This window comes from Garra rufa, chromosome 15 (genome assembly GCF_049309525.1).
Source record: "Garra rufa chromosome 15, GarRuf1.0, whole genome shotgun sequence".
NCBI classification, from domain to species: Eukaryota; Metazoa; Chordata; class Actinopteri; order Cypriniformes; family Cyprinidae; genus Garra; species Garra rufa.
In genome coordinates this window covers 45,367,176-45,379,633 of record NC_133375.1, presented here as the reverse complement: position 1 = coordinate 45,379,633, position 12,458 = coordinate 45,367,176, and the positions used below count along the sequence as shown (strand labels likewise).

General features: G+C 36.8%; 1 protein-coding gene across 4 annotated transcripts in view; it reads right to left on the bottom strand.

Annotated features, from left to right (window-relative positions):
• LOC141286624 (semaphorin-6A-like) overlaps positions 1-12,458 on the bottom strand; it is a 114,895-nt gene that overhangs the window by 25,190 nt on the left and 77,247 nt on the right. For all 4 annotated transcript variants that reach the window (XM_073818676.1, XM_073818677.1, XM_073818678.1 and 1 more), the window contains exons 10-15: positions 11,132-11,349; positions 10,777-10,908; positions 7,991-8,146; positions 4,624-4,797; positions 2,340-2,480; positions 2,177-2,254 (exon numbers count right to left, since the gene is read on the bottom strand). In XM_073818676.1, the coding sequence (XP_073674777.1) occupies positions 2,177-2,254; positions 2,340-2,480; positions 4,624-4,797; positions 7,991-8,146; positions 10,777-10,908; positions 11,132-11,349 (899 nt within the window). The remainder of the gene's footprint in view (positions 1-2,176; positions 2,255-2,339; positions 2,481-4,623; positions 4,798-7,990; positions 8,147-10,776; positions 10,909-11,131; positions 11,350-12,458) is intronic.

The window sequence follows — 12,458 nt, the reverse complement described above, 5'->3', positions numbered from 1 at the left end:
GTGAATATTAATAAAAACACAGATGTTTGTTTCTGAAGTGTCCTTGATGCTGATTGGATCGTAATGAAGAGCGGCCCGAAATCATTCAACCCTGGACCGTCCAGCGAGAGATTCATCATCTCACAGATGAGAGAAATAGAGTGCAATGAGAGCCCTGATGAGATCTGAACCTCATGAAGAATCACGAGAACACCTCAGACGCACATGAACTGAGCTCAGATGAGAAACACAGAGATGCTTCTTTCTCAGCTGGCTGTTTTTATAAGGGCAAACAAGATATTTCTCCCTTAAACTGACTTCCAGGGACAATTTTTAACCTTTATAAAGGTGAATTTTCTTACCTTATTACATGCGTCACCTTTTACGTGAATTTATACATGAGCCTGGACCACAAAACCAGTCAAAATGGTCAATTATTTGGCAGAGATACAACTATTTGAAAATCTGCAATCTGAGGGTGCAAAAAAATAAATAATTAAATTTCCTTTAAAGTTGTTCAAATGAAGTTCTTAGCAATGCATAAAACTAATCAAAAATTAAGTTTGTATATATTTATGGTAGGCCATTTACTAAATATCTTCATGGAACATGATCTTAATATCCTAATGATTTTTGGCATAAAAGAAAAAAATATAATTTTGACCCATACAATGTATTTTTGGCTATTGCTACAAATATAACCATGCTACTTAAGACTGGTTTTGTGGACAAGGGTCACATATGTTTATTTAATAAATGCAATTAAATGCATCAAATGAAATCAATCAGCAAAATCCATCTTTGAGTGTTTAATGCAGCTCAGAGATGCCATGAATGCAATGCATTTACACTGCAATTGGAATAGCATAAATAATGTTCGGTGAGTGAGTCATTGATTCACTCATTCAACCAATTCCTTTAAAATGGCAGATTTTTCGGGAACGAAGCTGATTTCGGAATAGCATACTACCCTTACTGCTTATGCCATAGAAAAATGCAAAAACGGTAGGAGCAGTATACTAGTATGCATTTTTAAATGTAGCAACTGCCTTTATAATTGGATTATCGAATTACTGACTCACTCGATTCTTTCAAAAACACTGAATCATTCACAAATGAATCACCACTGTGTTGCTCAAGAAGCAAAACAGAGCAAAAGAGCCCAAAATCCATATAATACTTGAACATAATAATACATGTCCTCTTTTAGGACCTAAAAATTGCTCAAAATGTCTGGGATTCGGCTTTTGCTTTCTACAGTCGCCAATTATTGTCTGTGTTTTTGTATTAAAGCCCTACGCAGGACTGTTTTCTTAATCCCTCTCCTGCAAACAATCTATTATAGAAAATTTTTTGCACATCACAGAGTCGCTATCAATATGCAGAGTATTTAAATCGCTTTGGATGCAGCTCGTGTTTGATGTAGGGTTGCCAAATCCACATTTTTTCCTCGGAATTAAGCTGATTTTAAACTGTTGCGGTGGGTTGATTTTCTCCCGTGGGTTAAAGGTTTGAAGTATTGCATAAATTCCATTTGACTGAAATGCTTGTATTGAAACATTTTGCATTCTACCTATGATTTAATTTTTGTGAAGGATGGCCATTGTGGTAGGAAGCCTTTTAGCTCTGTTTATGATCAATCTGCATTACATTGACTGTAAAATATGTAGTTTAGGTATGGAAAGGACATATTTTCATCCCCTGACTAACAACTAAAATATGGTCACCCTAGCATATCATTTTTATGATATACCATTGTTTTTCAAAACCATATGGATGTCTGCCCTACTTCTTTCTCAGCGTCATAAAAAGCTTTTTCTGAAACGACAGGAAAGCTTCTGAATTTCACACACAGATCGTATCCTATAATCCTACACTCCAGAGAAATTGTACAGGCCAATCTCACGTAACCTCCGTACGGCTCCCTTTCTGAAGTGGAAAACTCAATCAGAAGAGAAACAATAATAACAGCGTATAAAACACGGGTTGATGAGCTCACGTGAGGACGGCAGCGGAAACATGCTGTGCGTATAATACACTATATTAATAAAGAGATGAGTTATGGAGGGTTTTGTGGGGTCAAACGCTCTTTTCCAGATGAGAAACTCCAGCAGCTCAAACCACAATATGAGGGAGGACTGACATCAGCGCTTGGCTCTCGCCGTCTATAATTAGAGACCGAGAATGAGGCCCTTACTTTGGGTCCGATGAGATTTCTTTACAGGCGCCCTCTGACACCCAGCCGCAGTACGGGTCCCTGGAGGCGATACAGGACCTGAGAGAGACACACACGAGGGGTTAATCGTGCAGAACGGGCAGTGAACTGAACGAACCGGCGCATGGAGAGAAAGCAGACGTACTTTTTGCACTTGCCGTGCCGTTCGCAGCGGGACAGCGGGACTTTGACCACGCATGAGGTGAAGGCCACGAATAGAGAGTGACTCCTGCTGTCGATCTGCATGCTGATGATGCGCTTGTCCTCCACACCGTCAATGCTGCACCTGAACAACACAGAATCGCATCAGATCAAGAACTAACTGAACTAACCCTGAACAAACTGAAACTGTTTCATAGTCAGCTTTATTACTGCCTTCCAAAGGCAAAGTGCAGTAACTACGCCAACACTGAAACTGAGAAAAATGCCTTTAAAGTTTTTACGCCAGCTAGTCAAACGTGTTGACACTCTCGTTTCTCTGAAACAGGACAAAATTGAACCAGGAGACTTTGCCACAAGACAAAACCATTGTCACAAAGTCCATTTTAAGCCTTAACTCAATTTTGACCAAATGTGTAGTTACTGCGCTTTGCCTTTGGAGGGCAGTATAGCCGAATTGAATTTGAAAAGAGGACAGTGTTATTGACCTGAATAATCATCACATTAACTCTAGTCCCTAAGTCTAGCTGCTTACATCGCAAATAAACTTCTTTCATAAATTGATGAACTTTACTCTGTTATTGAACGGAACTGAATCAACATGGAACTGAACTGAATCATGACTCTATTGTCTTCTGTAGAGCTGCTTTACATCAGAATTTTACAACATTAACACTGTTATTTTTTTGTTTATTACTGTAAAACTGTTTTAAATTAATTTGTATTGTAAGTGTTATAGAAAAAGATGTGACTCGACTGTGATTGAACAAGCGGTTTTATACACAAAAATGATTTATCAACATTGTAAATACAAATTAATACACCGTTGCTCAAAAGTTTGGGATCGGTAAGATTTGTAATGGTTTTTAAAGACGTTTCTTATGCTCATCAAGCCTGCATTTATTTGAAAAATACAGAAAAAAACTGAAATATTATTTGCATTTAAAATATATTTTAAAATGTACTTTATTTCTGTGATGCAAAACTGAATTTTCAGCATCATTACTGCAGTCTTCAGTGTCACATGATCCTTCAGAAATCATTCTAATATACTGATTTATTATCAATGTTGAAAACTGTAGTGCTGCATAATATTTTTGGGATTCTTTGATCAATAAAAGGTTAAAAAGAACAGCATTTGTTTAAAACAGAAAGGTTTTCTAACAAAAAGTTTGGGGTCAGTACATTTTTGAAAGAAATTAATACTTTTATTCAGCAAGGATGTGATAAAATTAATAAAAAGTGATAGCATTGATTTGAAAAGATTTATATTTTGAATACATGCTGTTCTTTTGAACTTGTTATTCGTCAAAGAATCACAGATTCCAAAAAAAAAAAAAAAACTGTTTGGCAGCACAACGGTTTCCAACATTGATAATTCTAATAATTAATCAGCATAAAGACTGGAGTAACAGCTGATGAAAATTTAGCTTTGCGTCACAGGAATAAATTATATTTTTAAGTATATTAAAACAAAAACCATTATTATATAATGTAATAACATTTTGCAATATTACTGTTTTTTCTGTATTTTTGATTAAATAAATGCAGCCTTGATGAGCATACGAGACTTACAAGTCTTACTGATCGCAAACGTTTGAGTAGCAGAGTAAGTTTATTTGACAAAAAACTCCTTCAGTCTTTTTACTTCAAATTTCAAATTTAATTCAATGTGTCACTTGCTGTTGCTTTGTAACATTTTTGTAACACATTTGCTTCTTCAAGTGGAAAGTTAATGAACTAAGCTTGTTACTATTTATTTACATATTTATGAATGTCTTTCATACAACAAGCATCACCTGAACGTTGATTCAATGATCCAGTATATTGTTCTGAACATAGTAAATCACAGTAACATGGCTCTACTGTCTTGCTCCTCTTGCTTCTCTTCTCTAGTCTGCTTCCTAATATTGTTAGCTCTTAGACAAATTGCTTTGTTCCTCTTTTGTAAGTCGCTTGGATAAAAGCATCTTCTCAATGCATGAATGTATAATAAATGTTAATACAGCAGATAAACATTCTCTGGTTGCGGTTAAACGCAGCAGCGCTGTCCTCAAAAAGCCTGGCGGTCAGCGTTTGCCTGTTTATTCCGCTGTGACGTGGCCGTCAGCACATATTAACCAGGCTCTGCGTTTGCTTTAATCATTCAGCGAGCGTTCGCTCAGGCCTGCCGGTCCAAACCAGCAGCGCTCTTTAATTTCCTAACCGCGCGCTGTAACCTGATAAACGGGTGTAAATGACAGAGCGGCTCGTCCTAATGGAATACACACTTCTCCGGGTTGTAGACGTTCAGCTCCTCCAGAAACAGGCTGTCGTTCAAGAAGCCGCTCCGCATCTTGGCCAAGAACTTCAGCACGATCCCTCGCTCCGATCCCAGGAAAACCACAGTGTGGTTGCGATGAGGGCCGGCGGCGTTATCCACGGCTATACGCGTCAGACGATACCTGACAGAAAGAATACGGGTTACAATGCAGTCTTCATTTCATTCGTGAAAACTTGACTTCTTCCAAGATGAGACCAGACTGACATCATTAGACACTAACTGTGACTACTGTAGGGTCACCACCTGCCAATATATCAGCTGCGGGACAATGCAGGACATACATTTAAGACTGCGCTTATTTATTTTTCTGAGTACGTATATGTAAGCGAAAGAAAGTGTGTCTGTTTTGTGTGAGAGTGAAGAGAATCCATCTGCGATAGAAACAATTTGTGCTCACTTTACAATAATGCGCTCTGGACGTTTTGCATCTAAACTCGCAATTCTAACTTTTTTTCTCAGAACTGAGAGATATGAAAACACAATTGTGAGTTATATAAATATCTTGCAATTCTGACTTTTTTCTCGCAATTGCTACTTTGTATCTTGCAGAGTTCAGAATTTTTTTCTCACAATTGCTACTTTGTATCTTGCAGAGTTCAGAATTTTTTTCTCACAATTGCAACTTTGTATCTCGCAATTCTGACTTTTTTCTTGCAATTGGAACTTTGTATCTTGCAATTCTGACTTTTTTCTTGCAATTGGAACTTTGTATCTTGCCATTCAGAATTTTTTCTTGCAATTGGAACTTTGTATCTTGCAATTCTGACTTTTTTCTTGCAATTGGAACTTTGTATCTTGCAATTCTGACTTTTTTCTTGCAATTGGAACTTTGTATCTTGCCATTCAGAATTTTTTCTTGCAATTGGAACTTTGTATCTTGCAATTCTGACTTTTTTCTTGCAATTGGAACTTTGTATCTTGCAATTCTGACTTTTTTCTTGCAATTGGAACTTTGTATCTCACAATTCTGACTTTTTTCTTGCAATTGGAACTTTGTATCTTGCAATTCTGACTTTTTTCTTGCAATTGGAACTTTGTATCTTGCCATTCAGAATTTTTTCTTGCAATTGGAACTTTGTATCTTGCAATTCTGACTTTTTTCTTGCAATTGGAACTTTGTATCTTGCAATTCTGACTTTTTTCTTGCAATTGGAACTTTGTATCTTGCCATTCAGAATTTTTTCTTGCAATTGGAACTTTGTATCTTGCAATTCTGACTTTTTTCTTGCAATTGGAACTTTGTATCTTGCAATTCTGACTTTTTTCTCGCAATTGCTACTTTGTATCTTGCAGAGTTCAGAATTTTTTTCTCACAATTGCAACTTTGTATCTCACAATTCTGACTTTTTTCTTGCAATTGGAACTTTGTATCTTGCCATTCAGAATTTTTTCTTGCAATTGGAACTTTGTATCTTGCAATTCTGACTTTTTTCTTGCAATTGGAACTTTGTATCTTGCCATTCTGACTTTTTTCTTGCAATTGGAAATTTGTATCTTGCCATTCAGAATTTTTTCTTGCAATTGGAACTTTGTATCTTGCCATTCAGAATTTTTTCTTGCAATTGGAACTTTGTATCTTGCAATTCTGACTTTTTTCTCGCAATTGCTACTTTGTATCTTGCAGAGTTCAGAATTTTTTTCTCACAATTGCAACTTTGTATCTCACAATTCTGACTTTTTTCTTGCAATTGGAACTTTGTATCTTGCAATTCTGACTTTTTTCTTGCAATTGGAACTTTGTATCTTGCAATTCTGACTTTTTTCTTGCAATTGGAACTTTGTATCTTGCAATTCTGACTTTTTTCTTGCAATTGGAACTTTGTATCTTGCCATTCAGAATTTTTTCTTGCAATTGGAACTTTGTATCTTGCCATTCAGAATTTTTTCTTGCAATTGGAACTTTGTATCTTGCAATTCTGACTTTTTTCTTGCAATTGGAACTTTGTATCTTGCAATTCAGAATTTTTTTCTTGCAACTGCGACTTTGTATCCTGAAGTTCTGACTTTTTTCCTCTCGCAATTGCAACTTTGTATCTTGCAGAGTTCAGAATTTTTTTCTCACAATTGCAACTTTGTATCTTGCAATTCTGAATTGTGAGATATAAACTCACAAAACGCGAGTTATATAGTCCAGTTCTGAGGAGCAAAGCGACCCCAATAAAGTAATATTTAGCTGCTGAAATGCTAAATTTACCAGAGGAACCCCACCACAAAACGTGTATTTTACCCCGTGGAACACATTTTGAAACGCAACAGGGCTAGTTTTGAGTAGCAATTAGACAGGGTTTGTTGTGAAAACCTGGCAAACCTGCCCTAGACTACTGTATATCAACATGACTTAACAAGATGAGACTAAAATGTAGTTTAAAAAATAAAAACTTTCTATGTCCAAAACTTCACTTCACTAACAAAAAAAAAAAGAGTTTTCATGCTTGTTGTGGCCCAATGTCTGATGCAGTTTCTCAAATGACAAAAATCATGATCAGTAATTGTGATTTTAATTTTAGACTAAAACACCCAGACATTCAGTCAATTAAACCTTGACTAAAAGTGAATATGATGAAAACCGAACATTTGACACAGTACTAAGACTAAATTAAAACCAGCTGACAAAATGAACACTATTACAATGAAATTTCCACTGATTTTCAGCTTCGCTCTCTCTAAAGGAATTAAAAGCGTTATCTGGCGACCGCCGTTCCAATTAGCGGCTCATCTCAGTGTTAATCAAATGTATGTATAATTTCCACATCAGTATGCAAATACATTTTCAGGGTAATTAAAACTGGCAAGATGGAAATAAGAAGACAAATAAATTATACACGTTTTTTTCCTCTTTCCAAATGAAGTCTTTGAAGCCGAGAGAAACGGATACAGACGCTTCTTCAGCAAATGTGTTTTCAATAACTCTGTTTTACTGGGGCAGACTGACACAAACCCAAATGAACAGAAACTTATCAGGCTGAAACCAGACGTCGTTTCAAAGAGTCTCAAGTTTTGTTCTGTTAAAACAGATGATTCTTCCATAATCCGTTTCATTATAGGAAGACAATCTTACGCTTTGCTTTTGTAAGAGAGAAACAGCATCTTTCCTTTAGGGTCGAGCTGATTTAATATAATGCGATTCATGAAATATCTCCAGATACTCGTGAGTCGCTCAGGCTGCGTGTCTGAATCGCATGCAAATGACTCGATTCATCCATGAAAATGAGCAGCGCTTATGAAGATGGGCATCAAACCATATTTGCATGACAATAATCTTCATGCATGATTCATGTCTTTTGAAGGACCTCTGACCCGTCTCGAGCACTCACCGAACCATCGTCTTGAGGAACCACGGGCGATTGGCGATGGAAGGAACCGCTTCGTCCATCAGCGGGTGAAGCTTGATGAAGTTCAGCGTTTCGTCCGGAAACTCGTTGGACACTTTGAATTTCTCTCCGGAGGAAGATCCTGCGCAGACGCCCGGCCTGCGCAAACAACACACAGCAGAACAACTCAATCACTCTAATAAACGGAATCCTTAAATCAGTGTAATGAATCTCAGCTGCGATAAATATGCTGGATGATGTAAGGTTTATGGATCTGCGCTGCTGCTGAATGGGAAATGTGCCGCTTCATTCCCGCACAGAGGAAACAGAATTACAGCGAGATGCGTTTGGCATGGTCGCTCTCATTAACACTTGACCTCGTTTCACACAAACACATAATTTTATGTTAATCAGCGCAGGCGATATTCCCGCCGTTCATGACACAAAGACGAGCCATATGGAAGCAGATCTTCGCTTTGTAAAAACGCTCCTGTGAGACGATTTAATCAGCCGCGGCATCTGGAGAAGCAGGGTTACGTGCTCGCAAACACTTGTGTGTAACGCATACTAATACTTTTAAATAAAATACAAAAGAATTGATTAAAAAATAATGAACTAATAAATAATAATAATGCAATTAATTTAATACATTTATTAAAAATTAAACAAAATAAAATCAAACTGAAATGATTATTTTAACAAGTTAAATCATTTTAAGACTATGCATGCATGCATTTATGTTGATTATCCCAGAACATGTTGAATAGTTGATTCTGATTGGGTGTCAGATGTTGCATGATGTTGAATCATTTTCTGTAATACAGAACAATCCTCTTTACTACAAGTTACAGCAGCAAATAAACTCGAATGAACATCAAAATGAATCAGAACAAATCACTGAAATCAATCATGAATTGTGTAATCCATCAATAAGTGATTCAACTGCAGTAATACGTCCATAAAACAACTAGAAATCAATAATGTCATGCATGACTAGTTAAATAATTTTAAGACTATGCATGCATGCTTTTAAGTTGATTATCCCAGAACATGTTGAATAGTTGATTCTCATTGGGTGTCAGATGTTGCAAGATGTTGAATTATTTTCTGTAATACAGAACAATCCTCTTTACTACAAGTTACAGCAGCAAATAAACTCGAATGGACATCGAAAGCACCAGAACAACTCATTGAAAATCAATTATGAATCATATAATCCCCCAAGAGATCAATAATACCATGCATGACTATGCATGCATGCATTAATGTTGATTATCCCGGAACATGTTAAATAGCTAATTCTGATTGGTTGTCAGATGTTACAGGATGTTGAATTATTTTCTGGGTTTACTGACCGCATTATGGGTTCATAACTAGTATTAGTGGTTTACTTTAACTAATCGATATCACCATATTTCCCTTTGATCAATTATAGTACATTAAGACAATTGTTCTGTATTACACATTTTCGGTAATGCTATTTAAATATGCAAATGAAGCATTATCTAATTAAATATGCACTGATTGGCATGCAATATTGGGTAAAGTCAGGTTCAAAATTTCAAAGTTTGATTTTGTTGTCATATTAGAGTTAAAGATTTTTCCAAAGGGGATTTTTAAATTTCATCAGAAAATAGTCAACAGGCAGAAAACAATAATTTTCACCATGTTTTCCTTCAGAATATAGAGAGGAATAAAACTGTAAAGTTCAGAGTTTGTAAGAGAAAAAACTCTTTAAATATATGGATTGAGATTGAAATCTACAGATGAAAAAAAAAAAAAAAAAGCAATAAAATAAGAACAGCATTTATGTTGATTATTACAGAAAAAGTTGATTCACTGATTCTTATTGGGTCTGACAGTTGCAGATGTTGAATTATTTTCTGTAATACAGAACAATCATCTTTACTACAAGTTACAGCAGCAAATAAACTTGAATGAACACCAAAAGCACCAGAACTAGTCATTGAAAATCAATCATGAATCATGTAATCCGTCAAGAAAACAACTAGAGATCAATAATGCCACGCATGACTATGCATGCATGCATTAATGTTGATTATCCCGGAACATGTTGAATAGCTGATTCTGATTGGTTATCAGTTGTTATAGGATGTTGAATTAAGTTCCAGGTTTACTGACCGCATTATGGGTTCATAACTAGTAATAGTAGTTTACTTTAACTAATCAATATCACCATATTTCCCCATTTGATCAATTATAGTACATTAAGACAATTGTTCTGTAGTACACATTTTCTAAAATGTTATTTAAATATGCAAATGAGCCATTATCTAATTAAATATGCACTGATTTGCAGGTTCAAAGTTCAAAGTCAGGTTCAAAGTTCTTGTGTGATTTTGTTGTCATATTAGAGTTAAAAATGTTTCCAGAGGGGATTTTGGATTTCTCGTTTTCGCATACATCAGAAAATAGTCAACAGACAGAAAACAATCATTTTCACCATGTTTTGAGGAGTGAAATGTTGTGTGGATGACATATGAACAAACCTTCAGAATATAGAGAGGAATAAAACTGTAGAGTTCAGTGTTAGTGAGAGAAAAAAACTCTTTAAAGATATGGATTGAGATCGAAATCTACAGGCGGAAAAAGCAATAACAAACACTTCAGTGTGTGTTTGGGATATTTTCTTTCCACTAGTCTGAAAGAACAGACGTGATATGGAAGCAAAATGTAAAAAAGTATGGGTTTGTCTCGGCTTAAAGCGGATATTGAATCTGGATTGAATCTGGAGTGGTTTGCTCAGATGAAGCATATAGGACAGATACCTGGGTCTGGGCACCTTCTCCTCTGGGACGGGCGTCCAGGTGGAATCGGGCGACTTCTGCTCTTTGAAGCGCCCGGTGAAGGCCGCCGCAATGTCCGCCATGTCGTACGCGCAGACGGCCGATCCCGGGATACTGTAACACACATTCAACACGCTTTCAGCTAAATAACAAAACTGTGAATCACTGCGACCCAGACGAGCGCGAGCGGCACACAAGGGCCGGATTGTGCCTGTATGAACTGTGAATCTCAGAGCAGTGTCTGACTAACGGGGTCATTGTGTGTCGCGTCCCGTCAGCATGAGTTCATTCGCGGGAATCTCGCATTTCCAGAGAAACGAGCTCAACTCTCTGATACCTGTTGTATGGCGTGGAGAAGGTGGCCATGACCACGTCCCGGCCGCTGATGTGGATGACGTCGGTGACGGACTGCAGGATGTTGAAGTAGAAGTGCGAGTCTCCCGGGATGGAGCAGTTGAGGCGCGTCTTCAAGAAGGACGTCCACTGTTTCTCCAGAACGCGCTGCGAGCCGCCGCGGTCGTTCTTACACACGCGAGCCACACGTGGAAACATCACCTGATCACAGAGACATGGGCATGTTAAACACCGTCCTATACACTCGTCATGTTCTCGAAAACACCTGGCTTTAGCAGAATTAAACTAAACCTGGATCCTGCCGGTTTGGCTTGATTAGCTGGTTTACAAAACATTTACAATCAATTTCTTCTAGTCCTCATTCTGATAAACTGGTATCGATTCTTAAATCAAGAATTGATCTCTGCTGTTTCTGTTGATGAGCGATCGAAACTTGATGAACATTTTTTGCCAACTCCCATCCAATAATCATAATTGGATTCCAAATTCAGTCCGTTTTATCACTGCATTCAATGAATAAATGTGTTTTTGTGGCTCTTTAATGTGTGCTGACAGATCACAAATCATCTCTTCTTCTTTACTACTAGTTACAGCAGCACATAAACGTGAATGAACATCAAAAGAATCAGAACAACTCACTGAAATCAATCATGAATCATGTAATCCATCAATAAAACAACTAGAGATCAATAATGTCTCCAACTCCCATCCAATAATCATAATTGGATTCCAAATTCAGTCCGTTTTATCACTGAATTCAATGAATAAATGTGTTTTTGTGGCTCTTTAATGAGTGCTGACAGATCACAAATCATCTCTTCCTCTTTACTACTAGTTACAGCAGCAAATAAACGTGAATGAACATCAAAAGAATCAGAACAACTCACTGAAATCAATCATGAATCATGTTATTGATTCTTAAATCAAGAATTGATCTCTGCTGTTTCTGTTGATGAGCAAACAAAACCTAATAAACATTATTTGCCAACCCCCATCCAATAATCATAATTGGGTTCCAAATTCAGTCTATCACTGAATTTGATCACTAAATGTGTTTTTGTGGCTCTTTAATGTGTGCTGACAGATCACAGATCATCTCTTCTTCTTTACTACTAGTTACAGCAGCAAATACACTTGAATGAACATCGGAAAAATAAAACCAACCCAATGAAATCAATCCTGAATCATGTAATCCAACCGCAGAAAGATGTACTAGTAATCAATAATGTCAGTTTTATCACTGAATTCAATTAATACATGTGTTTTTCTGGCTTTTTAATGTGTGCTCACAGATCACCTTTTCCTCTTTA